A 25,925-nucleotide genomic window follows, 5' to 3' on the forward strand; every position below is an offset into this window, starting at 1 on the left:
GTATCAGCAGGGGACCTTTATTTTTTGTTCTCCACAATATTTTTGAATTTTTAGCAATGAAAATGTGATCTTCCCATAATCTTTTTATTTTTTTAAAGATTTTATTTATTCATTTGAGAGACAGAGAGAGAGAGCACAAGGGGGAGAGGCAGAGGGAGAGGGACAAGGAGACTCCCTGCTGAGCTGGGATCTCAACAGGACACCGGGCTCAATCCCAGGACCTGGAGATCATGACCTGAGTGGAAGGCAGACGCTTAACCATCTAAGCCACCTAGACTCCCCTTCCCATAATCTTTTTAAAAAATTTTTTCCAAAAGAAGAAAAAACTTAGATTGGGCCATGAAATAATATGTAATCATATGCTATTCATAAAGCTCATGCTTAAAACAAAATGACTCTGAAAGTTGGACAAAACTTCTATTAGGCAAACTTAAATATAAAGAAAGTATGATAACACTATCAATTAAGGTAAAATTTAAGACAAAACCATGAAGATATACCAAAGGGACATTTTGAACCAATAAAAGATAGAACTCACAACTAAAATGTAATTAGTCGACAAACTCTGCCACAAACATAGATTCAGCATTCTTAGTGCAAAAAATGTTATACAAGGGGGGAATGAAAACAGAAAGCTACTAGGAGACTTTTACATTCCTTTCTCTAAATCTTGAACACATTAAGAACAACACATAAGAATGTGAAAGATCTGAAAATATAATTATCAAACACTCTTCAAATGCAATCGGAATATTTATCCAAGAGTGAACATAGAGTCAACTCATTAAACATGGATGTTTCATTCCCAGAAATGACCAAAGATATTAAACCAAGCACCAAATCTGATGTGAACACCTGATAGCTTTTACAGCCATCAAAGCATGCCCAATTTCCAAAGCAGAGTCATTTTCATAGTCAGGATATCTTTTTGCCATCTCTTTCTTACATTTTGGGAAAGGGAAAAGGCATGTTTTGTTGGTTATGATTTTTCAAACCAGCACTTTCTGATATAGCAATTGGCTCAGAGAAAAATCTCATAACTTTGATAACACATAAACATTTTTAAGTAATCAAGCATTCCAGTAAACTGAATCACCACTGTCATAAATTTTTCCCACCATAGAATCACTTAGCCTATGAATGACAACAAAAGTCTCTAAATGTCAATGCCATACTATTCTCAACCGAGCTGATAGAACACTTCTAAACTGACTCTGAAGAACAGGGTACCAGTTTACCTTCGTTTTTTCATTTAATTTTTTTAAAGAAAATACACTGCACATGGCTAAAAGTCAAATAGTGCTTAACGTGTTTATGATGAAACAACTCCACGACTCATTTCTATCTACTCTGCCAATCCAGCAATCTGGAAGCAACTTCATTTTTTTCTGATAATTCCCTCCCTATTTTTAATTAGTATATTATTTCTTTTTTGCTTTCTTTCTTTCTTTTTTTTTTTTTTTTTTTTTGGCGGGGGGTGGGCCGGTAGTTTCCCGTCTTTTTTTTTTTTAATTGAAGTATATATATTCATAAAATATTAGTTTCAGGTGTACAACACAGTGATTAGACAATTATATACATTACAAATCACCAAGATAAGTGTAGTTACCATCTGTCATCGTGCAAAGTTATTACAATATTATTGATTATATTCCCAATGCTGTGCTTTTTATCTCCATGACTTACTTTGTTATTTCTTGATTTATCTATTCCAGACTTCATCAACTCATCCCCTTTATGATAGATAAGAATTCAGCTTTCTTTCTTTTTTTTTTTTAAAGATTTTATTTATTTGAGAGAGAGAGAGTGAGAGAGAGCATGAGAGGGGAAGAGGGTCAGAGGGAGAAGCAGACTCCCCACTGAGTGGGGAGCCCAATGTGGGACTCGATCCTGGGACTCCAGGATCACGACCTGAGCCGAAGGCAGTCGCTTAATCAACTGAGCCACCCAGGCGCCCAAGAATTCAGCTTTCTAACATGAACCCAAATGCCCCTCCTTCATCTTCTCAAAGTAAATACTGCTTCATATTTACACCACTAATATTGGGATATTATCCCATCAGTACATTACACATCACTATTCCCTAAGCAAGTTCAGAACTAGATGAAAAACAAAAAAACAAACAAACAAAAAACAGGGGAGCTGACAACAGGAAATTAACGTATCTTTATTTTCAATAAGGCATTTAACATGACTAAAGCAAACAGCAAAATGGGCTTCCTAATACTGCACCCCCAAAATCAAACTTACCTGCCTAATCACAGGTTGCTCTGGACAACCACAGGCCTCCCCCCACAAAAGCAGAGCCTGCCCTGCTAATTTTATTGCATGGCTGAGAGAGCAGACTAGAATGTACCCTCTCTGCAGGCAGGTAGATCTGAAAAGAGAAGTCAGAAGGGGCTAAGGCACCCATGCCCAGTGTCTTCTCCCAAACTCATTAATTACATCAATGAGTGAAAGAGGGTGTGAAAGAGGAGCACTGAGGCTGACAGCATTATTTATTTTTTTCCAGCTTTATTGAGATATAATTGATGTATAATATTGTGTGACTTTAAGGTATCTAACAGTGATTTTAAAAACTTGTATTCTGAGAAATGAGTGCCACAGTAGGGTTGGTTAACACCTCCATCACTCCACATAATTACCATTTCTTTTTTGTAGAAAATCTTAAATGAGAACATTTAAGATAGACTCTTAGTACTTTCAGTATATAATACAGTGTTGTTATCTACGATCAAAATGCTAAATATTAGATTCCCAGAATTTATTCATCTTTAAACTGGAAATTTATACCCTTTGACTAACATCTCCCCATTTCCACCACCTCCTTACTTTAAGCCCCTGGCAATCACCATTTTACTTTCCTTTTCTATTAGTTCAGCTTTTTAGATTCCACATATAAGTTCATACAGTATTTGTCTTTCTCCATCTGACTTTTTTCAGTTAGCATAACAGCCTCAAGATACATCCATGTTGTCACAAGTGGCAGGATTTCCTTCTTTCTCATGGCTGAATAATATTCCATTGTATATACATACCACATCTTCTTTATCCATTCATTGGCTGATGGCCACTTAGGTTATCCTGGCTATTGTAAATAATGCTACAATAAACACAGGAGTACAGATATCTCCTCAAGATCATGTTTTCATTTCCCTTGGATATACACCCAGAAAGGGGATTGCTGGATCATATGGTAGATCTATTTTTCATTTTTTTGAGGAAATTCCATACTATTTTCCATAGTGGCTGTACCAAGTTACATTCCCACCAATGATGCAGAAGAGATCCATTTTCTCCATATCCTCATGAACACTTACCTCTTGACATTTGATGAGAGCTATATAACAAGGATGAGGTGATATCTCATTGTGGTTTTATAAAGACAACAAATGGCCAACAGGTACATGAAGAAATGTACCTGTTGGCCATTTGTTGTCTTTATAAAACCGTCTATTCAGGTCCTTTGCACACTTTTTTAAATTGGATTGCTTTTCTAAATTGAGTTATATGAATTCCTTACATATTTTGGATATTAGCTCCTTATCAGATATATGATTTGCAGATTTTTTCTCCCATCCCAAAGGCTGCCTTTTCACTTTTTTTGCTATTTCTTTTACTGTACAGAGGCTTTTTAATTTTATATAGCCCCATTTAATTATTTTTGCTTTTGTTGCTTATGTTTTTGATGTCATATAAAAAAAAAATCATTGCCAAGATCAATGTCAAGGAGCTTTCTTCCTAAGGAGCTTTCTTCTAGGAGTGTTCTTCTAGGAGTTTTACAGTTTCAGGTCTTATGTTTAAGTCTTTAATCCATCTTGAGTTATTTTTGTGAGTGGTATAAAATAGGGGTAGAATATCCAGTTTTCCCAATACCACTTACTGAAAAGATCATCCTTTCCTCATTGAGTAGTCTTGTTGAGTAGCTTTGTCAAATACTAATTGATCATATATGCAGGGTTCTTCTTGATTCAATTCCATTGATCTGTGTGTCTATTTTTATGCCAGTACTAAACTGCTTTGATTACTATAGCTTTGTAATATAGTTTAAAATCAGGAATTGTATGCTTCCAGCTTTGGTCTTCTTCCTCAGGACTGCTTTGGCTATTCGGGGTCCTTATGGTTCCATTCAACTTTTAGGATTGTTTGTTCTGTTTTTGTGAAAAATATCATTGGATTGCACTGAATCTACAGGTGGCTTTGGATAGTATAGACATTTTAACAATACTAATTCTTTCCATCCATGAACATAGGATATCTTGCTATTTATTTGTGTCTTTTCCAATTCTTTTCATCACAGTATTATGGTTTTCAGTGAACATATCTTTCATCTCCTTGCTTAAATTTATTCATAAGCACTTTTTTTTTGAAGCTATTGTGAATGGGATAGTTTTGTTTATTTCTTTTTAAGTTAGTTCACTGTTAGTATATACACATGCAACTGATTTCTGTATGTTGACATTGTATCCTACAACTTTATCAAATTCACAGATTAGTTTCAACCGTTTTTTTTGGAAGTCTGGAGAACTTTCCACTTAAAAGATGATATCATATATCAAACAAAAACAATGTCACTTTTTCTATTCTGATTTGGATGACTTTTATGTCTTTTTCTTGCCCAGAAGCTCTGGGTAGGACTTCCAGTACTATGTTGAATAAGAGTAGTAAGAGTGGACATCCTTGTCTTATTTCTGTTCCTAAGTGAAAAGTTGTCAACCTTTTACCACTGAGTATGATGTAAGCTACGGTTTTATCTTTTATGGCCTTTATTATGTAGAGGAACATTCCTTCTATATCCAATTTGTTGAAAGATTTTTATCAAGAAAATATGTTGCATTTTGTCAAATGCCTTTTCTTCATATGAGAGGATCATGATTTTATCTTTCATTAATATGGTGTATCATATTTATGTATTTGCTTATATTGAACCATCCTTGCATTCCAGGGATAAACACCACTTGATCATGGTGTATGATCTTTTTAATGTGTTGAATTCAGTTTGCTAGTATTTTGTTGACAATTTATGCATCTATATTCATCCAAGATATTGGACTGTAATTTTCCTTTTTTGCAGTGTCTTTATTTGGCATCAGGGTAATGCTAACCTTGTAAAATGAGTTCAAGAGTATTCTCTTCAATCTCTTAAACTGGCATTAATTCTTCTTTAAATGTTTGGTGGAACTCACTAGTTAAATCATCTGGTCCTGGGCTTTTCTATGTTGGAAGACTGTTGATTGCTGATTCAATCTCCTTTCGTGCTATTGGCCTATTCAGATTTTCTATTTCATCATGATTTAGTCCTGGTAGGCTGTATGTTGCTAGAAAGTTATCCTGTTTTCCTCTAGGTTATCCAATTTGTTAGCATATAACTGCCCATAGTAGTCTCTTATGAACCTTTGTACTACTGTGGTACCAGTTGCAATGTCTCCTCTCTTATTTTTTATTTTATTTATTTGACTTTTCTTTTTTCTTAGCCTAACTAAAGGTTTGTCAATTTTGTTTATATTTTCAAGAAAGCAGCTCTTATTTCTTTGATCTTTTCTATTGTTTTTCTGGTCTCTATTTCATTTATCAGCCCCGATCTTTGTTCTTTCCTTCCTTCTACTAACTCTGGGCTTAGTTTACTCATTTTCTATTTCCTCGAGGTATAAAGTTATGTTGTTTGAGATCTTTCATTTTTCTTTTCTTTTTTTTTTTTAAGATTTTATTTGACAGAGAGAGAGAGCACACACAAGCAGGGGAAGTGACAGGCAGAGGAAGAGGGAGAAGCAGGGAGCAGGGAGCCCAATGTAGGCCTCAATCCCAGGACCCTGGGATCACAACCTGAGCCAAAGGCAGACGCTTAACAGACTGCACCACCCAGGCGCCCCTCATTTTTCTTAATGTAGGTGTTTATTGCTATAAACTTCCATCTTAGAACTGCTTTTGCTGCATCCCATAAGTTTTAGGTTGTTGTCTTTCCATTTTGTTTGTTTCAACATATTTTTGATATCCCACTGGTTGTTCAGGAATGTGTTGTTTAATTTCTACATATTTGTGAATTTTTGAACTTTTCTCTTGTTGATGATTCCTAGTTTTACACCAGTGTGATCAGAAAAGATACTTGGTATGATTTCAATCTTCCTAAATGGTACTTAGGGCTCTCAGATCACATCCCTTTAATGTCCTCCAAGAGTAATGTGCCACTCTCCCAGCCTCTTATCCCCCCTTTCAGTCATGTAGCTCACAAGTCAGTACTCTGGATGAGGTGGGAGTGAATGCATCCTGCACAGCTGGGAAAGCCAGGTGTTCATTCACCACTCTCATTTCCCTTCATGGGAGTAACCACAGGCTAAAAAGATTTATCTGGCCCCTAAGCTGTGCCATCTTGGGAGAGGGGTAATGCAGGTAAAGTCAAACTCTTCCTCTTACCCTCTCTAATGTGTCTAAACTCACATATTTTTGCTCCAACACTGTGCTGGAACTTCTGGACTTCCACAAAGATTCTCTCATCTCTGGGTGATTGTCTAAGACTGTGTTTTCCAGGGACTTACAGACTGCAGCCCAGAAGGGCTAGAGCCAGAAACAGGCCACTGCAGGGTCCACAGCCAGCACCAAGGTCTTTATGCCTACTACCTAACACACAGTGGACAAAGCTCCTCCCTGGTCCCTTGACATATGATGCTAGATCCCACAGCTCGACAAAGGCACTTTTGTCCATGAATGGATACCAAATTGCTAATGTTGAGGTGGGGGGGCATGGGGACACAAATGAGGAACCTCAACCCAAGAGTGTTGAAGTTCCTCCAGAAGGAAACAATAAAGTGGGGAATAAGTATTCCTTGCCAACAATTAAAACAAAACACTGTTGATTTCAAAGCTAAGTATTAAGAGTGTATTTTCTTTTTTATATAGCTTTTGTTTTCACTACAGCAAACACTTGCCTTTCTTCTTACATAATTGGCCTCTGTCATATCAATATTCAAACCCCCACTTAAAAAAAAAAAAAAGGCTATCATGTTATTTCCTCTTTCGAGTTCTCTCTTTCTCTAGAAACCTTCCTTTAAGGACCCCTTGCTCCAAATGAACTGATTATTCTCCTGGCCTGGTACATAGCTATTACCTTAGAATTTCTCTTTGACATTCTTCTGTGTCCTAGATTACAATTCTTTCTCTTTTTGGTGTACTTCCTCATTTGCTGGAATAGAACATTAAATGATTTCCTAAGAAAAGATAAATAAAAGATCAATTTTCTGAGCCTTTGAATGTCTGAATTGTTTTTATTGTGCCCTCTCACTTGACTGATACTTTGGAAGAATTCTAGGTTGAGAATCTTTCAGAAACATAAAAGTATTGCTCCCCTGTCTTCCAGAATTCAGTTTTCCATCTCAGTCCTTTATTTGTATCCTATTTTTGCTTTTGTTTGCTTTGGGTTTTGTTTTGTTTTGTTTTTGTTTGTTTTTATCTCTGGAAGCTATCAGGATTTTTCTTCAACAAGTACTCTGTAATTTCACAATTGTCTACTTTCTCTATTTTCTTTCTCCAAAGATTTAAATTAGTTGGATTTAAAAATCTTTAATTGATCCTCTCAGGCTTTTACCTTTCTCTCATTTTTCTGTCTCAGTTTTTTTGCTCAGCTTCCTCCAAGAATTGTCCAATTTTATGTAACAATCCATCTATAGTTCAGTTACATTGCAAGAAGGGGAACAGGATACTAGCATTAGGATAGGGAGAAAGGCATCTCACAGAGGATACTGACCAAATATATATCAGAAGTCCTATCGTCTCACCTCCAACCTGGAGGAACAGGCAACTGCTTGCTGATGCTTTGATGACCAGATAGGAGAATCGGGTAGATAGGACAATCAGCTAGCCTCTCCAGGATTAGACTAAAAGTAAGTCCATATTCAGTTTCATGCTTCACCCCACTCTCAGCTATAACCAGTTTTTCCAAATCTGAGCCGCAAACCAATGTGTTTAGGATTCTGCCAGACTAAAAGAGTCTTCCTGTTCAGATCCCATCAGTTTACACTGTAAGTTGTAGATTCCACTACTGTCTATTCTGTCCTCTTTCAGTTTTTCAAAACTGGTTAAAATCTTTATCTATTGTTGAGATCTCATATATTTCACACTTCAAGTTTTATTCCCTATTTATTCCTTTCTATTTTGAGAGGTTTTGGCAAATAAAGAAGATAAACGAATATTACAATCCACCACATTTTACAGATTTTTTTTTTCTCAATAAATATTTTCACTCTGAACTTCATTAATTTGTAATAACTGTGATGGTTATCATCTGTACAGACAGAGTGTCAGATCTGTGGTCAAACATTATTCTGAGTGTTTCTGTGAGGGTACTTTTTTTGGTCAGTTTAACATTTAAATTAATAGACTGAGTAAAGTAGATTGCTTTCCTAACATGGATAGGCCTCGTCCAATCAGCTGATGGCCAGAATAGAACAAAAAGCCTGACCTGCCCCTGAGTAAGAATTACTCCTGCCTGCCTGTCTTCAATCTAAGGCTGGTTTTATCTTCCTCCTGACTTGAACTAAAACATTGGCTCTTCATAGTTATTGACTGATGTAAGGTCACAGGATTTCCTCTGATTATAAGTCACTGATTGGTATACTACATCTTTTCAAGAAACTATACCCATGCCACTGAGACTGCTGGCCTCCAGACTCCCAACCATCATCAGCTTTCCTGGATCTTGAGCTTGCAAAATACAAATCTTGGCCCTTATCAGACCCCATAATTGTATGAGTCAATTCCTTATAATAAATGAATGAATATACACACACAGAGACACACACACACACATACATATATATACTTCCTATTGGTTCTGTTTCTCTGGAGAACCGTGACTAATGCAGATACCAAGACTGGTTCTAGAAGAACAGTTTTTAAGGATGAGTTTTCTGTATTGGTCCCTGGGCTTCTGGAATTGGCTCTCTTACCTGACTACATTTAAAGATGTTAATGACTCTATTTGCAATAGTAGAGTACTGAGAGTCCATGGCGTGATCTGGCAGGAAGATAAGCAAAATATCACCACTGGTTATTCCTAATCAACTTATAAGAACCAAGGATCTGGGTAATTGTGCATATGATACTTTCAAACATTTCTGTCAAACCAACAAATATGAGATCAATGGTTACTCCTAATGTCACTGGACAAAGTAGGGAATAAAAAGAATAAGCTCAGAAACTTGAACTCTCAGCTCAAAAACAACAAAAATAACATGAAGGAGACCCTAATCTTTTGTAGCCACAGGGCTGAGACCTCTGAAAATAAAACCCAGAACTTCATCCTTCAACTGGTGAGATTACAACACAAGCTGGACCTCCCAGCTTTGCAGCTATCTACCATTAAAGTGAGAGCATTAGGGGAATAGAATGTGATTCTGAAAGTTGGAATCGGGATATGTGGGAAGACCCTGATATCTGTATAAGAATAAAAGTTCTAAGTCAAACGAACAAAAGTCTAACCTGAATCATTAAGCCCCTAAATACTGATGAGTCTCCCTTGCCAGTAGAAGCAATCTCCCTACCCTCAACAGAAAAGGCCTTTCCACTCCTAAGAAAAGGGATTAGCACTGCATTGCCTGAGGAAATTGTAATGGCCTCCTATAAGAAAGTTGCCATGCAAGACAATGCTGATTCCCCTCAGGACCCATTCCCACGAGCCCTCTTCCCTTTTAAACCTATCACTAGATTCAAGTCTCAGCAGGCCCCTAAAAGTGTGACCTGTGAGGAGGTGTACTATATGCCAAAAGAACTACTTGAGTTTTCTAATTTATCATGACAGAACATGTGTCAGAATGATAGTAAGGGTGTGGGATAATGGTGGAAGGAACATAAAGTTGGATCAGGCCAAATTTGTCAAGGCACTTACTAAGTAGAGATTCTGCATTTAATGCTACAGTTCAGGGATTTAGAAAGAGCTTTAACAATTTGTTGGTTAATCAGCTGAAACATGGACCAGAAGTTAGCCCATGCTGAGCAAGTTGGAAATGCCAGACGTGTCTTGGTTAAAGGCAGAAGAAACAATTCAAAGGCTTAGGGAAAATTGTAATGATAAGAATAGGTTTGCCATTTCAGACCCATTCACTCACTCTGGAAGGGTCCAGCAGACACATCTTTCACCGTAACTGTGAGAAACAAATAGGTGAGGGGAGTCCCTACAGGCCTAAATTGCTGTATCATCACTCTTATCTGTAGGCCACTTTACATTAGGAATGACAGTCACTGAATTGAAACTCCTAAATGCCATGGGAGTAATTGAATGCCAAGTGGCAGGGGCCAGGTGCAAAGGCACCCAACTGCAAAGGCAAGGTGGATATGGTTACCATAATAAACAGCAAAGTCAAAGAAGCAATCAGAAAAGTGTGACTTGCACAGACCTAAGGCATTGGTTAGCTGATCACGGTGCTCCTAGAAATAAAAAGAGAGGAAGCCTACCAGTAAATTTTTACTACATCTGCATAAGCAGAAAAGTTCTAGGTTAAATGAACAAAACGGTGTCATCGGCCCTCAATCAATTCCCAAACTTGAGCCTTATTACAGACTCAACCCCTTACATGAAGGGGAGGACGGGTCCCCTTCAGGTAGAACCCTGATACACTGCCAAAAAGGTATACTCTTAATCTTTCTCCCATCCTTCCCCAACAGGACCTAAGGTCATTTACCAGGGTAACTGGGCATTGTGCAAAAGGAAAATCATCAGACCTCTCAGGAACTACTGGACACTGGCTCTGAACTACTGGACACTGAATCCAGGAGACCCAAAACATCACGGTGGCCTACCAGTCAAAGTAGGGAGCTATGGAGGTCAGCTGGTCAATGGAGCTTCGGCTCAGGTTCTCCTCACTCACAGGGGGCCCAGTGGGTCCCAAACCCATCCTGTGCTTATTTCCCCAGTTCCAGAATGCATGACTAGAACACACATAATCAGCAACTAGCAGAATCCCCACACTGGCTCCCTGACCTGTGGAGTCAGGGCGATTATGGCAGGAAAGGCCGACTGGAAGCCACTAGAACTGCCACTACCTAGGAAAATAGTAAACCAAAAGGAATAAATACCACAACCCAGAAAGCACTGCAGAGTCAATACCACCAATAAGGACTGGAGAGAGAATCCAGTTCGACTAAGCTATCTGGCCTGTGCAGAAGACAGACAGATCTTGGAGAACAGCAGTGGATTATCAGAAGCTTAAGCAGCTGGGGAGTGTAACTCCTGCTGTAGCTACTGTGGTTCTATTGCTTGAGCAAATTCACGTAAATCCTGGTGCCCTGTACGCAGCTGCTGAACTGGCAGATACGGTTCTCTCCACCCTGGCCAATAAGGGCCACCAGAAGCAGCTTGCTTTCAGCTGGCAAGGCCAGCAATACACCTTCACGGTCCCCTCTCGGGGTACAGCAACTCTCCAGCCCTACCTCGTAATTTAGTTTGGGGGGATCTTGATCAACTCTTCCTTCCACAAGATATCGCTTTGGCCCATTCCACTGATGACATTATTCTCACTGAACCTAGTGTGCAAGAAGTAGCAATACTGCAGCCTAACTGGTAAGACAGTTGCATGTCAGAGGTGGAAAGCAAATCTGAGAAAAAAATCAGGAGTCTTCCACCTCAGTGAAATTTCTAGGGGCCAGTGGCATGGGACATATCTAGATTTCCCTTCAAAAGTGAAGGATAAGTTGTTACATCAGGCCCCGCTGGCAACCAAAAAAGAGGTAATAAGACAACTAGTGGGCCTTTTACTTTGGAGGTGATATAGTCTTTATGTGGGCATGTTACTCAAGTCCACTTACCAAGTGACCTGAAAAGCTGCTAGTAGAGTGTGGACCATCCTGCAACAGGTCCAGGATGCCCTGCGAACTGCTCTGCCAACCAGGCCCTTGCTCCAGCACATTCAGTGGTGCTGTCAGTGGCAGATAAGGATGCTGTCTGGACCTCTGGCAGTTCCTTAAGAGGTGAACAGCACTACACTACTACTTGGATTCTGGAGGAAAATCCTGCCATCCTCAGCAGATAACTACTCTCTTTTTTAGATACAGCTCATGGCCTGCTACTTAGGCCTTACTAGACTGAACACTTAACCATAAGCCACCAAGTTACCATGGGACCTTAATTGTCCATCATGAATTGGGTGTTACCTGGCCCACCAAGCCTTAAAGTCTAGCAGGCACAGTAATATTCCATCACCAAATGAAAATGGCAGATACACAGTACAGCCTGAGCAGGTCCTGAAAGTAATAGTAAGTCACATGAAGAGACGGCATAAATGCCCATGGTCTTCCTTCCTGCTTAATTGCCCTCTCTCTTCCAGCCTTTAGACCAGAACTATACCATCAGCTCTTCAGCTTGCCTACTGAAGATACTGGATCTTAGGACTTGTTAGCCTCCATAATCATGTAAGCCAATTCCACATAAGAAATCTTACACACACACAGTCTTAGTTCTGCTTCTCTGGAGAACCTTGACTAATACACTGACCAATATTTCTCACTTATGCCTAGACCAAAACCAAACAAATACCTAAAATAATTCAAATGTGCAAATGTTTAGGAAAAGCTTTAAAGCCTTTACCACACTGAGCAGGATGCACAACCCAACAGCAAAAAGGCATATGGGCATCAGAAAGGAATGAGTATTATCCTACTTCTACTAATTTAAGTCCATTCTAGTGGCTTTATGAACTCAATGTTTGTATCCTCTCAAAATTCATATGTTGAACGATGGTATTTGGAAATGAAGACTTCAGAAGGTAATTAAGGTTAGATGAGGTCATGAGGGTGGAACCCTGGTCTGATGGGATTAGTGCCTTTATTAAGAGACACCAGAGAGTTTGTGCATTCTTTCTCTCCCTCCACATGCACACAGAAAAGGGGTCATGTGAGCATACAGCAAGATGATAGCCATCTATGATTTCCCATCTCTCTCTCTCTCTTTCTATTTCTCTCTTTCTTTCTTTTTTTGGTAAACATACCTAGCTCTTCACCTCCCCTCACAGTCATGGGTTAAACAGAGGGTTAAGCACATGCCAGAGCCTGTATTCCTGTATTCTAGACCCCACCAATCATATTGTTTTATACCTTTGGACATTACAAGTGGTCCTTCAAGTTGTCCCTTATATTCCTTTCCCAGGATGTCTTGATTTATAGCTGGAGGAAAAAACAACCCTACCTACCTCAAGGGTACTGGGGAAATATGAGGATTTTTTCCTGTTATATTGTAAATATCTGTGTGCAGTAGAAGGAATAAGGCCAACAAGAAAGAAGTGATATCAGCAAAATGACCTCATAAAACATCCCTCAACAACATCCCCCACCACACACATAATAATTTGAAATCCATCCATGACAAAAGTGCCTTTGCAGGAGATCTGAGAAACTGCTGGATAGTCCAAGACTAAGGAGAGCCACTTTGAGAAGTTAGGCTTGTACCAGAAGGCTGACTTACCAACCGTGGCTTAGCTATAGACCCAGAAGTAGCTCCATAGCCCAAGGACTTGTCTACAGACCCATCTGGCTTTAGGTCTGTCACCAGCACCATATACCAAAGGACCCGAGAGGAATCACACCCACATGTGCATCAAGTAGTAGGTATACAGACCTCAGTCCCAGCTGTGGATCCTGAAGTGGTCCATGAACTAGCTTTAGCCCCTCTTGGCCACAGTCTGAGAGCCCCTAGAGATAAACCTGTCAAACTTGGATTATAGAATCTTAAAAAATCTTAAATACTCAACTCCAGGCCCCTCCCAACCACACTCCTTAAACAGGCCTTCTGGCACAGGGACCAGGCAGGAGAAAGTCCCATCTATGCCCCTTGAGATCCTGAAAGGCCCTATAAGCAGCTCTAGCTTCTTCACAGCCACAGTCTGCCAGTAGTCCGAAGGGTCCAGGTCCCAGTGGGAGACACTCTTGTCAATCACCACAGCATTTCTAAAAGGACCCTATACTTGGCTCTAATCCCTAACAACCACAGTCTGTGAATACACTTGCTGGCACAGGGACCCCAAATGAGACACTCCCAGCTGAACCTCCAGAAAGCCTCAAGGACCTTATATTCCAGCCCCATCACAGCCACACCAACAGATCCACCACCAGATCTGCCAACCAAGGGACCCACCTCCTGCATTCCCAAAGATTCTGAAAGGGATCTATACTCAGTTTCAGTACCTCCAAGCCTTAGTCCACAAGCTGTCCTGCCAGCACAGGGACCCAAAGGCAGATGTCCATTTCTGCACATCCAGAGATCCTGAACTAGCCCTATATTCTGCTCCAGTCCTTTCCACCAGTCAGAGAGCAGTCCTGGCCACCCAGGGACCCATCCAGTGAACAGACAGCAATCTTCTCAGGTCCCTCCCTGATGGGAGCCATACCAGTCCATGCACCTGGTAATAGGCCTGGTGTCTGAAGACCCAACTGTGGACTCGGAAGCAGACCCTTGTCTCAGGGCCACCCTACTTACTGAACAAGGTACTGGAGGCAGTTCAATCCACTCAGGGAACAGTCAGCATCTGTGCCCACCAAAGCCACTGATAACAAGTCCCCCCACCACAGACCCCACTGTGGAGTGGTAACCAGCTCCAACTCAACTCAACTAATATTCCAGAGGTAATCCCATCAACACAGAAAATAGACAGCAGGGCCTTACCTCATGAAACCAATCTGTAAAGACCAGAAGAGGTGTTTGTTCCTTCAAATACACAGCCACCAATGTAATACTACATGGAAGAATCAGGCGAATACGACCTCACCAAAAGAAACTAGTAAAGTGCTAATAAATGACCCCAAAGAAATGAAGATCTGTAGGTTACCTGACAAAGAATGCAAAATAATCATCATAAAGAAAGTGAATGAAATGAAAGAGAATACAGACTACTAAACAAAATCAGAAAAACAATGAATGAACAGAATGAGCTTAATAAAGAAGTAGAAACCATAAAAAGGAACCAAACAGAAAGCCTGGAGTTGAAGAATACAATGACAAATGAAAAATTTAACAGAGAGCTTCAAGAACTGACTTACTCATCCAGAAGAAAGAATCGGCAAACTCAAAGACAGATCGTTTGAAATTAGCCAGTTAGATGGGGTGTCTGGGTGGCTCAGTGGGTTAAGCGTCTGAGCTCAGGTCATGATTCCCAGAGTCCTGGGATCAAGCCCCACATCTGGCTCCCTCCTCAGCAGGGAGTCTCCTTCTCCCTCTCCCTTTGCCCCTCCCCATGCTTGTGCACACACTCTCTCTCTCTCAAATAAATAAAATCTTAAAAAAAAAAAAAAATTAGCCAGTTAGAGAAACAACAACAACAAAAAAAGAATGAAAGAGTAAAGAAAGCCTATGTGAATTAAGGGACACCATTAAATGAACATTCATATCATAGGAGTCCCTGAAGAAGAAAGTGGTAGAAAGTTTATTTAAAGAAATAATAGTTGAAATCTCCCCAAATCTTGGGAGAATATGGACATTCAGGTACAGGAAGCTCAAAGAACTCCATGAAAGATCAACCCAAAAATTACTGAGACAGATTATAATCAAATGTTAAAAGACAAAAATGAGAAGAGAATTTTGAAAAAAGGAAAAGAAAGCAGCAAGACACATCACATACAAAGGAACCCCCATATGGCTATTAATGGATGTCTCTAAAGAAACCTTGCAAGCCAGAACAAAGTGGAATGATATAGCCAATGTGCTGAACAACTATGACAAAAAATTGCCAAGCAAGAATACTATACCTGACAAAACTGTCCTTCAGAAATGAAGGAGAGTTAAAGACATTCCCAGACAAACGATAAAAGAGTTCATCACTACTAGCCCTGCCTTACAAGAAATGTTAAAGAAAATTCTTCAAGTTGAAATGAAAGGACACTAACAATATGAAAACATATAAAACCATAAAACCCATGGTAAAAGGAAATACATAGTTAAATTCAGAATACCTTAATACTGTAATGGTGATCTGTAAATCACTTCAGCTCTAGTATAAAACTTAAAAAAATAAAAATAACTAATAACTTATTAATGGAGGCACAATATAAAAAGGTGCAAAGCATGACATCAATAGTTTAAAATATGAGAGAATTAAGTGTAGAGCTTGTGTATGCAATTGAAGGTAAGTTATTATTAGCTTAAAATAGACTGTTACATCTACAAAATGTTTCATATAAGCCTCATGATAACCACTGAAGAAGAAACATAGTAGACATGCAAAAGTACACAGTACAAAAAAATAAATCACAAAGGAAGACAGTAAGAGAGGAGGAAAGGAACAAAAGAACTGAAAAACAATTAACAATGAAATGGCAATCAATACCTATCAATAATTACTTTAAAAATAAATGAACTAAATTCCCAATTAAAAGACATAAAGTGACTGAATAGATTTAAAAAAAAGGCTCACTTTAGAAGTAAGGGCACACAGGTTGAAAGTGAAGGGACAGAAAAAGATATTCCACGTAAATGGCTATACTTCTATCACATATAATAGACTTTTAGTCAAAACTGGTTGTAAGAGACAAAGAAGGTCATGAAAAGGGGATAAAGGAATCAATTCATCATGAGGATATAATAATTTTAGATATTTATGCACCCTACACTGGAGCACCTAAATATTTAAAGCAAATAATAACAAAACTGAAGGGAGAAATAGACAATACAATAATAGCAGTGGACTTCAATACCCTACTTTCAACATTGGATAGATCACACATACAGAAATTTAATAAGGAAACCGCAGACCTACAGAACTTTATAGACCAAAATGGATCTAACAAACATAAACAGAACAGTCCACGTGACAGCAGCAGAATACGTAACTCTTCTCAAGCACACACAGAACATTCTACAGGATACTACTTATGTCGGGCGACAAAGCAAGACTTAACAAATTTAAGACTGAAATCATATCTAGTATCTTTTCCAACCACAATAGTTTGAAACTAGAAATTAGTGACAAGAGGAAAAATGGAAAATTCATAAAAATGTAGAAAGTGAACAACAGGGGTGCCTGGCTGGTTCAGTCAGTTAAGCGTCTGCCTTTGGCTCAGGTCATGATCCCAGGGTCCTGGGATCGAGCCCCACATCGGGTTCCCTGATTGGCAGGGAGCCTGCATCTCCCTCTCCCTCTTCCTCTCCCTGCTGCTCCACCTGCTTGCACTCTCTCTCTCTCTCTACCAAATGAATAAATAAAATCTTTACAAATAAATAAATAAATAAATAAATAAATAAATAAATAAACAAACAAACAAACAACACACTCCTGAACAACCAATCCTGCCACTGCAACAAGATGCATAGACCTTGAGGGCATTATTCTAAGTAAAATAAGTCTGACAAAGAAAGACAAATACCATACGATCTCACTTATATGTAGAACCTTAAAAAAATGTCATACTCAGAAACAGAGAGTAGAATGGTGGTTTCCAGAGGTTGGGGAGTGGGAGAAATGAGGAGACTTTGGTCCAATGGTACAAACTTCCAGTTATAAGACGAGTAAGTTCTGGGTATCTAATATTCAATATAGTGATTATAGTTAACATAGCAGGTTTTTATTCTTTTTCTATCCCTTCACTTTCAACTTTTCACTTTTATTAATTTATGTCATATATAATAAATGTGATTTACATATAAATATATAATATATAAATATATATAATATTTTTGCCTGGTTTATTTCTTGCCTCTTCTTTCGATTTTAGTAATTTTTTTGCTATATTTGCATTTTTATGTATTCAAATCTGTTATTCCTTTCCTTTACGGTTTCTAACTTTACTTAAATATTTTATAAGACCTTTCTCAGTATAATATCAGATCATTATTCTCTGGTATTTTCTAGTAGATTTTGTTTTTTATTTAATTCCCCTTTAATCTAGGGGAATGTGGAGTGTATACAGTATGAGGTTGGCATTCTTTTTTCCCCCCTTTTATCATTTATTCATTCAGAATCATTACTGTGTGCTGAGTTCTAATGTCATTTTCTTCAGAATAGTTTATTATTTGCCTTAACCTCATTTATAATCTCTCTCCTTTAATTTGAAATCTTATTTAAAGTACCTATTAAATTTGTATATATTCTAGGGCTTCATTCTGTTTTCTTCTCTTCATGCCTACTGATATTTCTAACTACTCATGTGTTTGTACTGTCTTGTGCCAATTTTTATTGGTTTTATAATATATTTTTAATATCTGGTCATGTAAATCAATAAGAAAACAGGTGCACAAAGAACATCACCACAGCAAATCAAAAAAGAAGGAATAAATATAGAGAGACAAAAAAAAATTTGACATCACTAATAAGAAAGGATAAAATAAAAAGGAAACCACCAATGAAAGCTTTAAAATGATAGCTAATCTTGACTATGTTATGAAGAATTTAAACACTTCCCACTGAAAACTGGTTGGAAGGTAAACTATCAAATACTTTTCTAAAGAGAAATCTGGTAAAACTCTATCTAAAACCTTAAAAGTATGCACACCCAGGGCTCCTGGGTGGCTCAGTGGGTCGAGCGTCTGACTCTGGATTTCAGCTCAGGTCATGAGCTCAGGGTTGTGGGATGGCGCCCCTGTCAGACTCCACATTCAGTGCAGAGTCTGCTTGAGATTCGCCCTCCCTCTCCTCTCCCTCAGCCCCTACCGTTCATGGTCTCTCTCTCAAATAAATAAATAAATCTTAAAAAAAAAAAAAAGACATGCATACCCCATTATAGTAGTTTAACCTCAGAAAACAATCACAATATTCTGAAAGTTTTATTTATAAAGCCATTTGCCTCAGCACTATTTATAGTAACTACAGCAATTGAGTTTTTACAGTGGCAAAGACAGGCAAAAAATAAAAGGGTCTTTTTCTAAGAAGGAAAGGACAGAATTGGTACTGAAAACTCTGTAGACATTGAGGTAACTTGCAAGTCCACCTGTCTTTTTCACGTGTCACGTTATTAGTCAGTTATGTTCTCTCCCCCTCCTCCTCAATCTCTATTCTCCTCTAAGTTGGTTTCTTCAACTTGCTCAACACTCTTACTCCCCTATATCTCTTATATATGACTGAAGTTTGCCATAATCCTTCTAGCCCTGCTCTTAATTCATGGCATCACTAAAGAATTCTTACAGTTTCTTCACTACTCTTAATTATCTTTCTTAATATATATTCCCCCCCCCAAAGGAATTTGGCCTAGCTCATCTTCTCATACAGAAACCACTAGTAGTAAGTCAGGAGCTGGCTAATTCTTGCCTCCTATCTGATCCAAACCGCGGTGATGAGGGTAGCAGGAAGCGTGGGTAGATGTGCACTATGATGTGCACTATGACATTTCTAGTACAGAGACACATAAGCATATAAACCCACACAATCCTGGCAATCACCTAAGTGCCCCCATAACAGCCGACTGGCTAATAAATTAGAGCACATTGATCAGGGAAAGAAATATGCACAGTATATTGCGACATAGACCAGGGATTATAATAGATGACTGCCAGGGAAATCTAAATCAAAACCTAAATGAGAGACCACCTCACACCAGTCAGAATGGCTAAAATTAACAAGTCAGGAAACGACAGATGTTGGTGGGGATGCGGAGAGAGGGGAGCCCTCCTACACTGTTGGTGGGAATGCAAGCTGGTGCAGCCACTCTGGAAAACAGTATGGAGGTTCCTCAAAAAGTTGAAAATAGAGCTACCATATGATCCAGCAATTGCACTACTGGGTATTTACCCCAAAGATACAAAAGTAGGGATCCAAAAGGGTACGTGCACCCCAATGTTTATAGCAGCAATGTCCACAATAGCCAAACTGTGGAAACAGCCAAGATGTCCATCGACAGATGAATGGATAAAGAAGAGGTGGTATATATATACAATGGAATATTATGCAGCCATCAAAAGGAATGAGATCTTGCCATTTGCAATGACGTGGATGGAACTGGAGGGTATTATGTTGAGTGAAATAAGTCAAACAGAGAAAGACATGTATCATATGATCTCACTGATATGAGGAATTCTTTTTTTTTTTTTTTTTTATTTGAGAGAGAGCGAGAGAGAGATCATGAGCAGGGGGGAGGAGTAGAGGGAGAGGCAGACTCCCTGCTGAGCAGGGAGCCCGACGCGGGACTCGATCCCAGGACCCTGGGATCATGACCTGAGCCGAAGGCAGACGCTTAACGACTGAGCCACCCAGGCGCCCTGATATGAGGAATTCTTAATCGCAGGAAACAAACTGAGGGTTACTGGAGTGGGGGGTGGGGTGGGAGGGATGGGGTGACTGGGTGATAGACACTGGGGAGGGTATGTGCTCTGGTAAGCGCTGTGAATTGTGCAAGACTGTTGAATCTCAGATCTGTACCTCTGAAACAAGTAATGCAATATATGTTAAGAAAAAAAAAAAAGAAGAAGAAGAAGAAAAGGTAGCGGGAGGGGAAGAATGAAGCGGAGGAAATCGGAGGGGTAGACGAACCATGAGAGACGATGGACTCTGAAAAACAAACTGAGGGTTCTAGAGGGGAGGGGGGTGGGAGGATGGGTTAGCCTGATGGTGGGTACTGAGGAGGGCACATTCTGCGTGGAGCACTGGGTGTTATGCACAAACAATGAATCATGGAACACTACATCTAAAACTAATGATGTAATGTATGGGGATTAACATAAGAATAAAAAAATAATAATAGTGTAAAAAAAAATAGATGACTGCCAGTGAAATCTGGATAGTAGAATAACAATCATTCTTAATTTTGTCCTTGGTGGCTTTGTATTTTCCAAAATCTCTATAATAAATATAGATTTCTTTTATAAATCAGAAAAGAACAACTACTTACTTTGTATAAGGGTCTTTTAATTTTTTAAATTTTACTTCATAAAGAGAAAACACTTTGATTACCTTTCCATTGTCACATCTTGTGCCTTCATTCACCATCCCAGGATCTGGAACATCGGATCCTAGCTGGAAATCCACACCCCAACATTTGGTGCCTTTACTGGGAGTCTGAATAATAGCAGGAACGATTCCAAATACAGGCATGTCCTGTACATTCTCACACTGAAGCTTTCCACACAATGCATTCCTATAAAGATAGAGGAATAACGCAAACATAAAATGCACCCAGTGTAGATACAAAAGGAAAATTACATATTTGGATACATAAGGAAAGTTTACTGATATTTAGTTGAAGGGAATCTCAACAGAGAAAGCATATGAGAGCAAACACATCAAAGCAGTTCTCTTCAAATATGGCAGAGATAAGTGGATGCTAAGATGGGATTAGTAGGGTACCAGGTAGTGTTCATGCTCCTTCTTTCCCCACACCTAATCTCTCTTTACTATCCGTCCAGGGCTCAAAAAAGTCTAAGGAAAAAGTTGTTTATAAATATAATTTTATAAATGCTTTCACACAGAAAATAATAAGCCTATACTAAAGTTCAGTTGTGACTTCTTATAGAGTTACAGTAAGGAGAAAATTAGATTCTGTATTGTAAAATAACTAAGAAAAGACTCCACCCTTCTCGGCTTGGGTTCTCTTAGTTACTTTAAGACTCAATTCATTAATTCACTAATTCAATTCACTGATTCAGCATTATAACAAGCATTATGAAGGCTTGCCTGACTATAATTCCTATCACCAAGGCTGTGTTAGCTAAATGCCCTTCCTATAACCCTTCATAACACACTAAATACCACTAACATCAACTCTTATGATGCTATATTGAAATTTTCTACTTGGCTGTCTTGTGATCCAAGCACCTACCCTACACTTGAATCTCCTCTATGGTATCACTGCCAAGTGATATACGATATTATTTTCCTTCAACTCACCTAATCCTCTAACTCACCACTCCCTAAAATTTTCATTCGAGATATCATAAAACTATTTTACTTCTTGAGTTAAAAATCTATCTCCTTATAACTTTTCCTCATTGGTCCCAGACTTTCCACATGCGATCACACAGCTAATGTCTTCTCCTTCTTCCACATGGCAGCCAATTATCACGTAGTTCCTAAATACTTACTTCGACAGAGCAATACCTTGCAATCCTTTCTCAGGGAACAAGGAAGTTCCCCTCTAAATATGTTCCAGTCTGTCTCACTGCCTCTTGAAGCACAGTACTCAGAGCAGGGCATGAAATTTCAGCTATAGCCCGACAAGCAAAGAATAAAAGGGAGGTCACATCTCCTTTATGTTAGATACTGTACTACTATCAGGCCCAAGATTACAGGAGCTTTCATGGTAAGTACATTACATTGCTGATGCCCTTGAACTGATCACTAGCTAAAACCCCTATTTACTTTTTGCATATACTGTTAAGTCTCCTCTTCCCTCCATCCTGCACTCAAGAGTTAGTGATTTTGTCTCAACTTTACATTTATTCTTATGCCACCATTTATTCACTAGTTAACTTGAATAAAGTGCTTACACTTTCTGAGCTTCAGTTCCCTCATCTGAAAAACAAGAGATAAATAATAATGTCTATCTCACATAGTTAGTTGAAATTAGGTATGAAAACCTCTAAAACAAAACATAGCATAAAGCAGACCTAAGTTAACATCTGTTGGAGCCCACCAAAATTCATGTTGCTATGATATACCTAGAGTTTCATGTGTAGTGTTAGTGACATATTAAAGAGTAAAAGGAAAATACTCAATATATAAAAAGCTGTTACAAATCAGTAAGAAAAAAAAAACCACTTCCACAGAAAAAAATTAGCAAAGATATAAAAAAGGCAATTCATAAAATAAGGAATGCAAGCAGCCAACAAAGCTAAGAGATGTTCACTATTATATTACAAAGGAAAATTCTACTGCAAGCCTCAATATAATAATTGCTTCTGGCAAGGATCATCAATGCATGCTAAAACTGCAAGGTGAAACATTGGTGGGAAACTGGCTATTCATATGGTATAAAATCATCACTCCTCCACATATTATCTGATAGTTGTAAAGGGAAAAACATAACCCTACAGTTGCAAGATCTGGTCATCGCCACCTAGTATCATTAATAAAACGAACAACCCAGAATTATGTCCCTCCTTGACATAATGTACCAGTTATGAAGTATTCTTCCCTAAAATGTTTTATCTGAATCTAATTAAGACTTTATATTTAACTTCTGATTTATAGAGAAAATCAGGGGATAGAGACACAAGTTAAGCAACACTGAGAAGAAACTAACAAATCCAGAACATGGGCCATTCTAAAAGACCACTGGCCCAGTTATTTCCTTAGGTCACTATCACTGAAAAGAAAAAAATAAATGAAGAAGACTATTTTAGATTAAAAGTGACTTAAGTGACATGACAACTAAATGCAATGTGTGATCCTTGATGGAATCCTGATGTGGAAAAAAACAGCTATGAAACACAATTTAAGGACAACTGGAGAAACTTTAATATTGACCAGGTATTACATGATATTAGGAAATTGTTAATTTTGATAGGTATGAAACTGCTATTGTGAATGGCCTTATATGTTGGAGATGAATGCTAAAGAATTTAGGAGTGAATATCATAATGCCTATAATTTACTTAAAAATGGTTCAGCAAAGTCTAAACAAAGTAAATATGATAAATTATTAACAATGTTTTAATCTAGGACATATGGGTTTCATCATACTATTCCTTCTATTCCTCTGTATAATTGAAATTTGTCATTTAAAAAGTTTAAAAAAAGATGACACCATTTATATACTGAAAGACAAGACAGCTCTTTCACACAACAATATGATCTGCACAACAATGTCTGCAGTATGCACGACAGGGAGGTGGAAGACAATGGGGAATAAAACTAGGCATTTGCACAAAGACTTTGGAAAGACACAAAAATTTTTGCTAAAAGAACACACACCTGTTCTGGTGGGAACAGGGAAAAAGGATAAGAGTAGAAGCCAGAATTTTTCTCTATATCCCTTTAAACATGTTTTGAACAACAAGCTTAAATAATTATTTACAAATTCACTTAAAATAAAAATGAAATATCTATTTGATATAACAAATTGGAAAAGTCCAGATAACCCCAGAACAACACAGGTTTGAACTGCATGGGTCCACTTAACACACGGATTTTTCGCAGGACTATAAATATATTTTCTCTTCCTTATGATTTTCTTAATAACATTTTCTTTTCTCTAGCCTACTTTATTGTAAGAACAGAGTATATAATACATGTAACATACAAAATATGTGTTAATCAACTGTTTTGTTATCAGTAAGGCTTCTTGTCAATAGTAGGCTATTAGTAGTTAAGTTCTGGGGGAGCCGAAAGTTATAAGTGAATTTTTCACTGCATGGGAAGTTGGCACCTCTAACCCTCATGTTGTTCAAAGGTCAACTGTATCTTTTAAGATAACACTCAGCATTGGTGAGGGGACAGTGGAAACATAAATCAATTAAATGTTTTGAAGGTCAATTTGGAAGTAGCCATGAGGAGCCTTAAAACTTATCCATACTTTTTGAGAAAAATCTATTAAGAAAATAAGCAGAGAAATAAACAAATACTTAAGCTGTATATATCACAACCCTATTTAAAATAGCAATTTACTACAAACCTTGAATTTCTAAAATAAGGAAATGATTAAACGAAGCTGGTTACATCCTATAAACGCTCTTAATATAGTGGAAAGTAAGTACATGAATTTATAAAATAGTATAAACCAGACTGTGTGGATCTCTGAGTACACATATGTATGTACATACATGTATGATGCACAAATGTTCATGAATACATAAGAAAGAAATATAACAAAAATTTAAAGAAGTATCTCTGGATGGCAGGACCATAAATATCACTTTCTTTAGATTTTTCTAGATTTTATACATTTTCCATGATGAGGATGATTATAATGATAGCAAAGATGACAACAATGATAATGATGAGTTCTACAATGACCAGGCACTCTTCTTAGTCCTAACATCCATCAACACATTCAGTCTTCAAAGCAACAACTGGAAATAGGTACCATTATTATCCCCATTTTACAGAAAAATGAAGTACAGAGGGGAAAAAAGAGAAAAGTGAGGCAACTTGTCTAAAGTCTCAGAGATGTGAAGTGGCTGAAGCAGTATTCAAACCCAGAGTCTGACTTCAGATGTGTATTCCTAATGACTATATTAATACTATACTACTATTATAAAGTGTTTTTCAAATCAGCTACCCACTAATTTATAAGTTTCTTAAGTGTAGTTTCTATCATTTCATTAAGTTACTCATAAAAACATGGGAACAGAACCAGGCTAAAGACAACGATCAGATATGTCTTAGCAAGCTCTCTCCAAGTCTGCATTAATCCACTTATCCCAAGATTTTAGCTCAGTTCATTTTATCAGTTACACTAATTCTCCACCCATTAGCTATATCATCCGTTCCTGCATTCATTCAACAAATATTTAATAGGTACTTTTATATGCCAAATATTATGCTAAACACAAAAGATAAAACATGTCACTAAACTTTACATTGACGGATGAAGGGTGACCACCAAAAGGTCATATAAACAATGAAACTGTGAAAAATGCTACAAAGGAATATTCCAAAGATAAAGAAGAAAATCTGGGAATAATAAAAGGGTCAATTCATCTGGGAGACATAATCATCCTAAATGTGGATGCACCTAGTAACATAAGCACTTAATAACACAAATTCAAAAGCTATACAGCAAAAAAATTCATAGAACTAAAAAGAAAAATAGACAATTTTATAATCATAGCTGAAGATTTTAACATACTTCTCTCAGAAATTTAAGGACAAACATAAAACACACACATACAACCCAAAGATATAGGAAATTTGAATAAGACTGTTAATTTGACACTTATAGAATAATGTAATCTAATAACTATAGAATACACCTTTTTTTCACTTGTACATAGACATTCACCAAAACTGCTATATGCTAGGCAATGATTCACATCTCAAGAAACTGCAAAGAATTAAAGTCATAGAGTATGTTCTCAATGGAATTAAACT

General features: G+C 37.9%; 1 protein-coding gene across 1 annotated transcript in view; it reads right to left on the reverse strand.

The window, feature by feature from the left end:
- The window catches only part of ADAM9 (ADAM metallopeptidase domain 9), a 162,585-nt gene that overhangs the window by 24,779 nt on the left and 111,881 nt on the right, over window positions 1-25,925 (reverse strand). Inside the window, exon 16 of the mRNA XM_064585517.1 lies at window positions 20,850-21,033. Coding sequence (XP_064441587.1) covers window positions 20,850-21,033 — 184 coding nt within the window. The remainder of the gene's footprint in view (window positions 1-20,849; window positions 21,034-25,925) is intronic.

Source organism: Mirounga angustirostris, unplaced genomic scaffold, assembly GCF_029215605.1.
Source record: "Mirounga angustirostris isolate CCGP_5_RB_7025 unplaced genomic scaffold, mMirAng1.0.hap1 SCAF_2, whole genome shotgun sequence".
NCBI lineage: Eukaryota > Metazoa > Chordata > Mammalia > Carnivora > Phocidae > Mirounga > Mirounga angustirostris.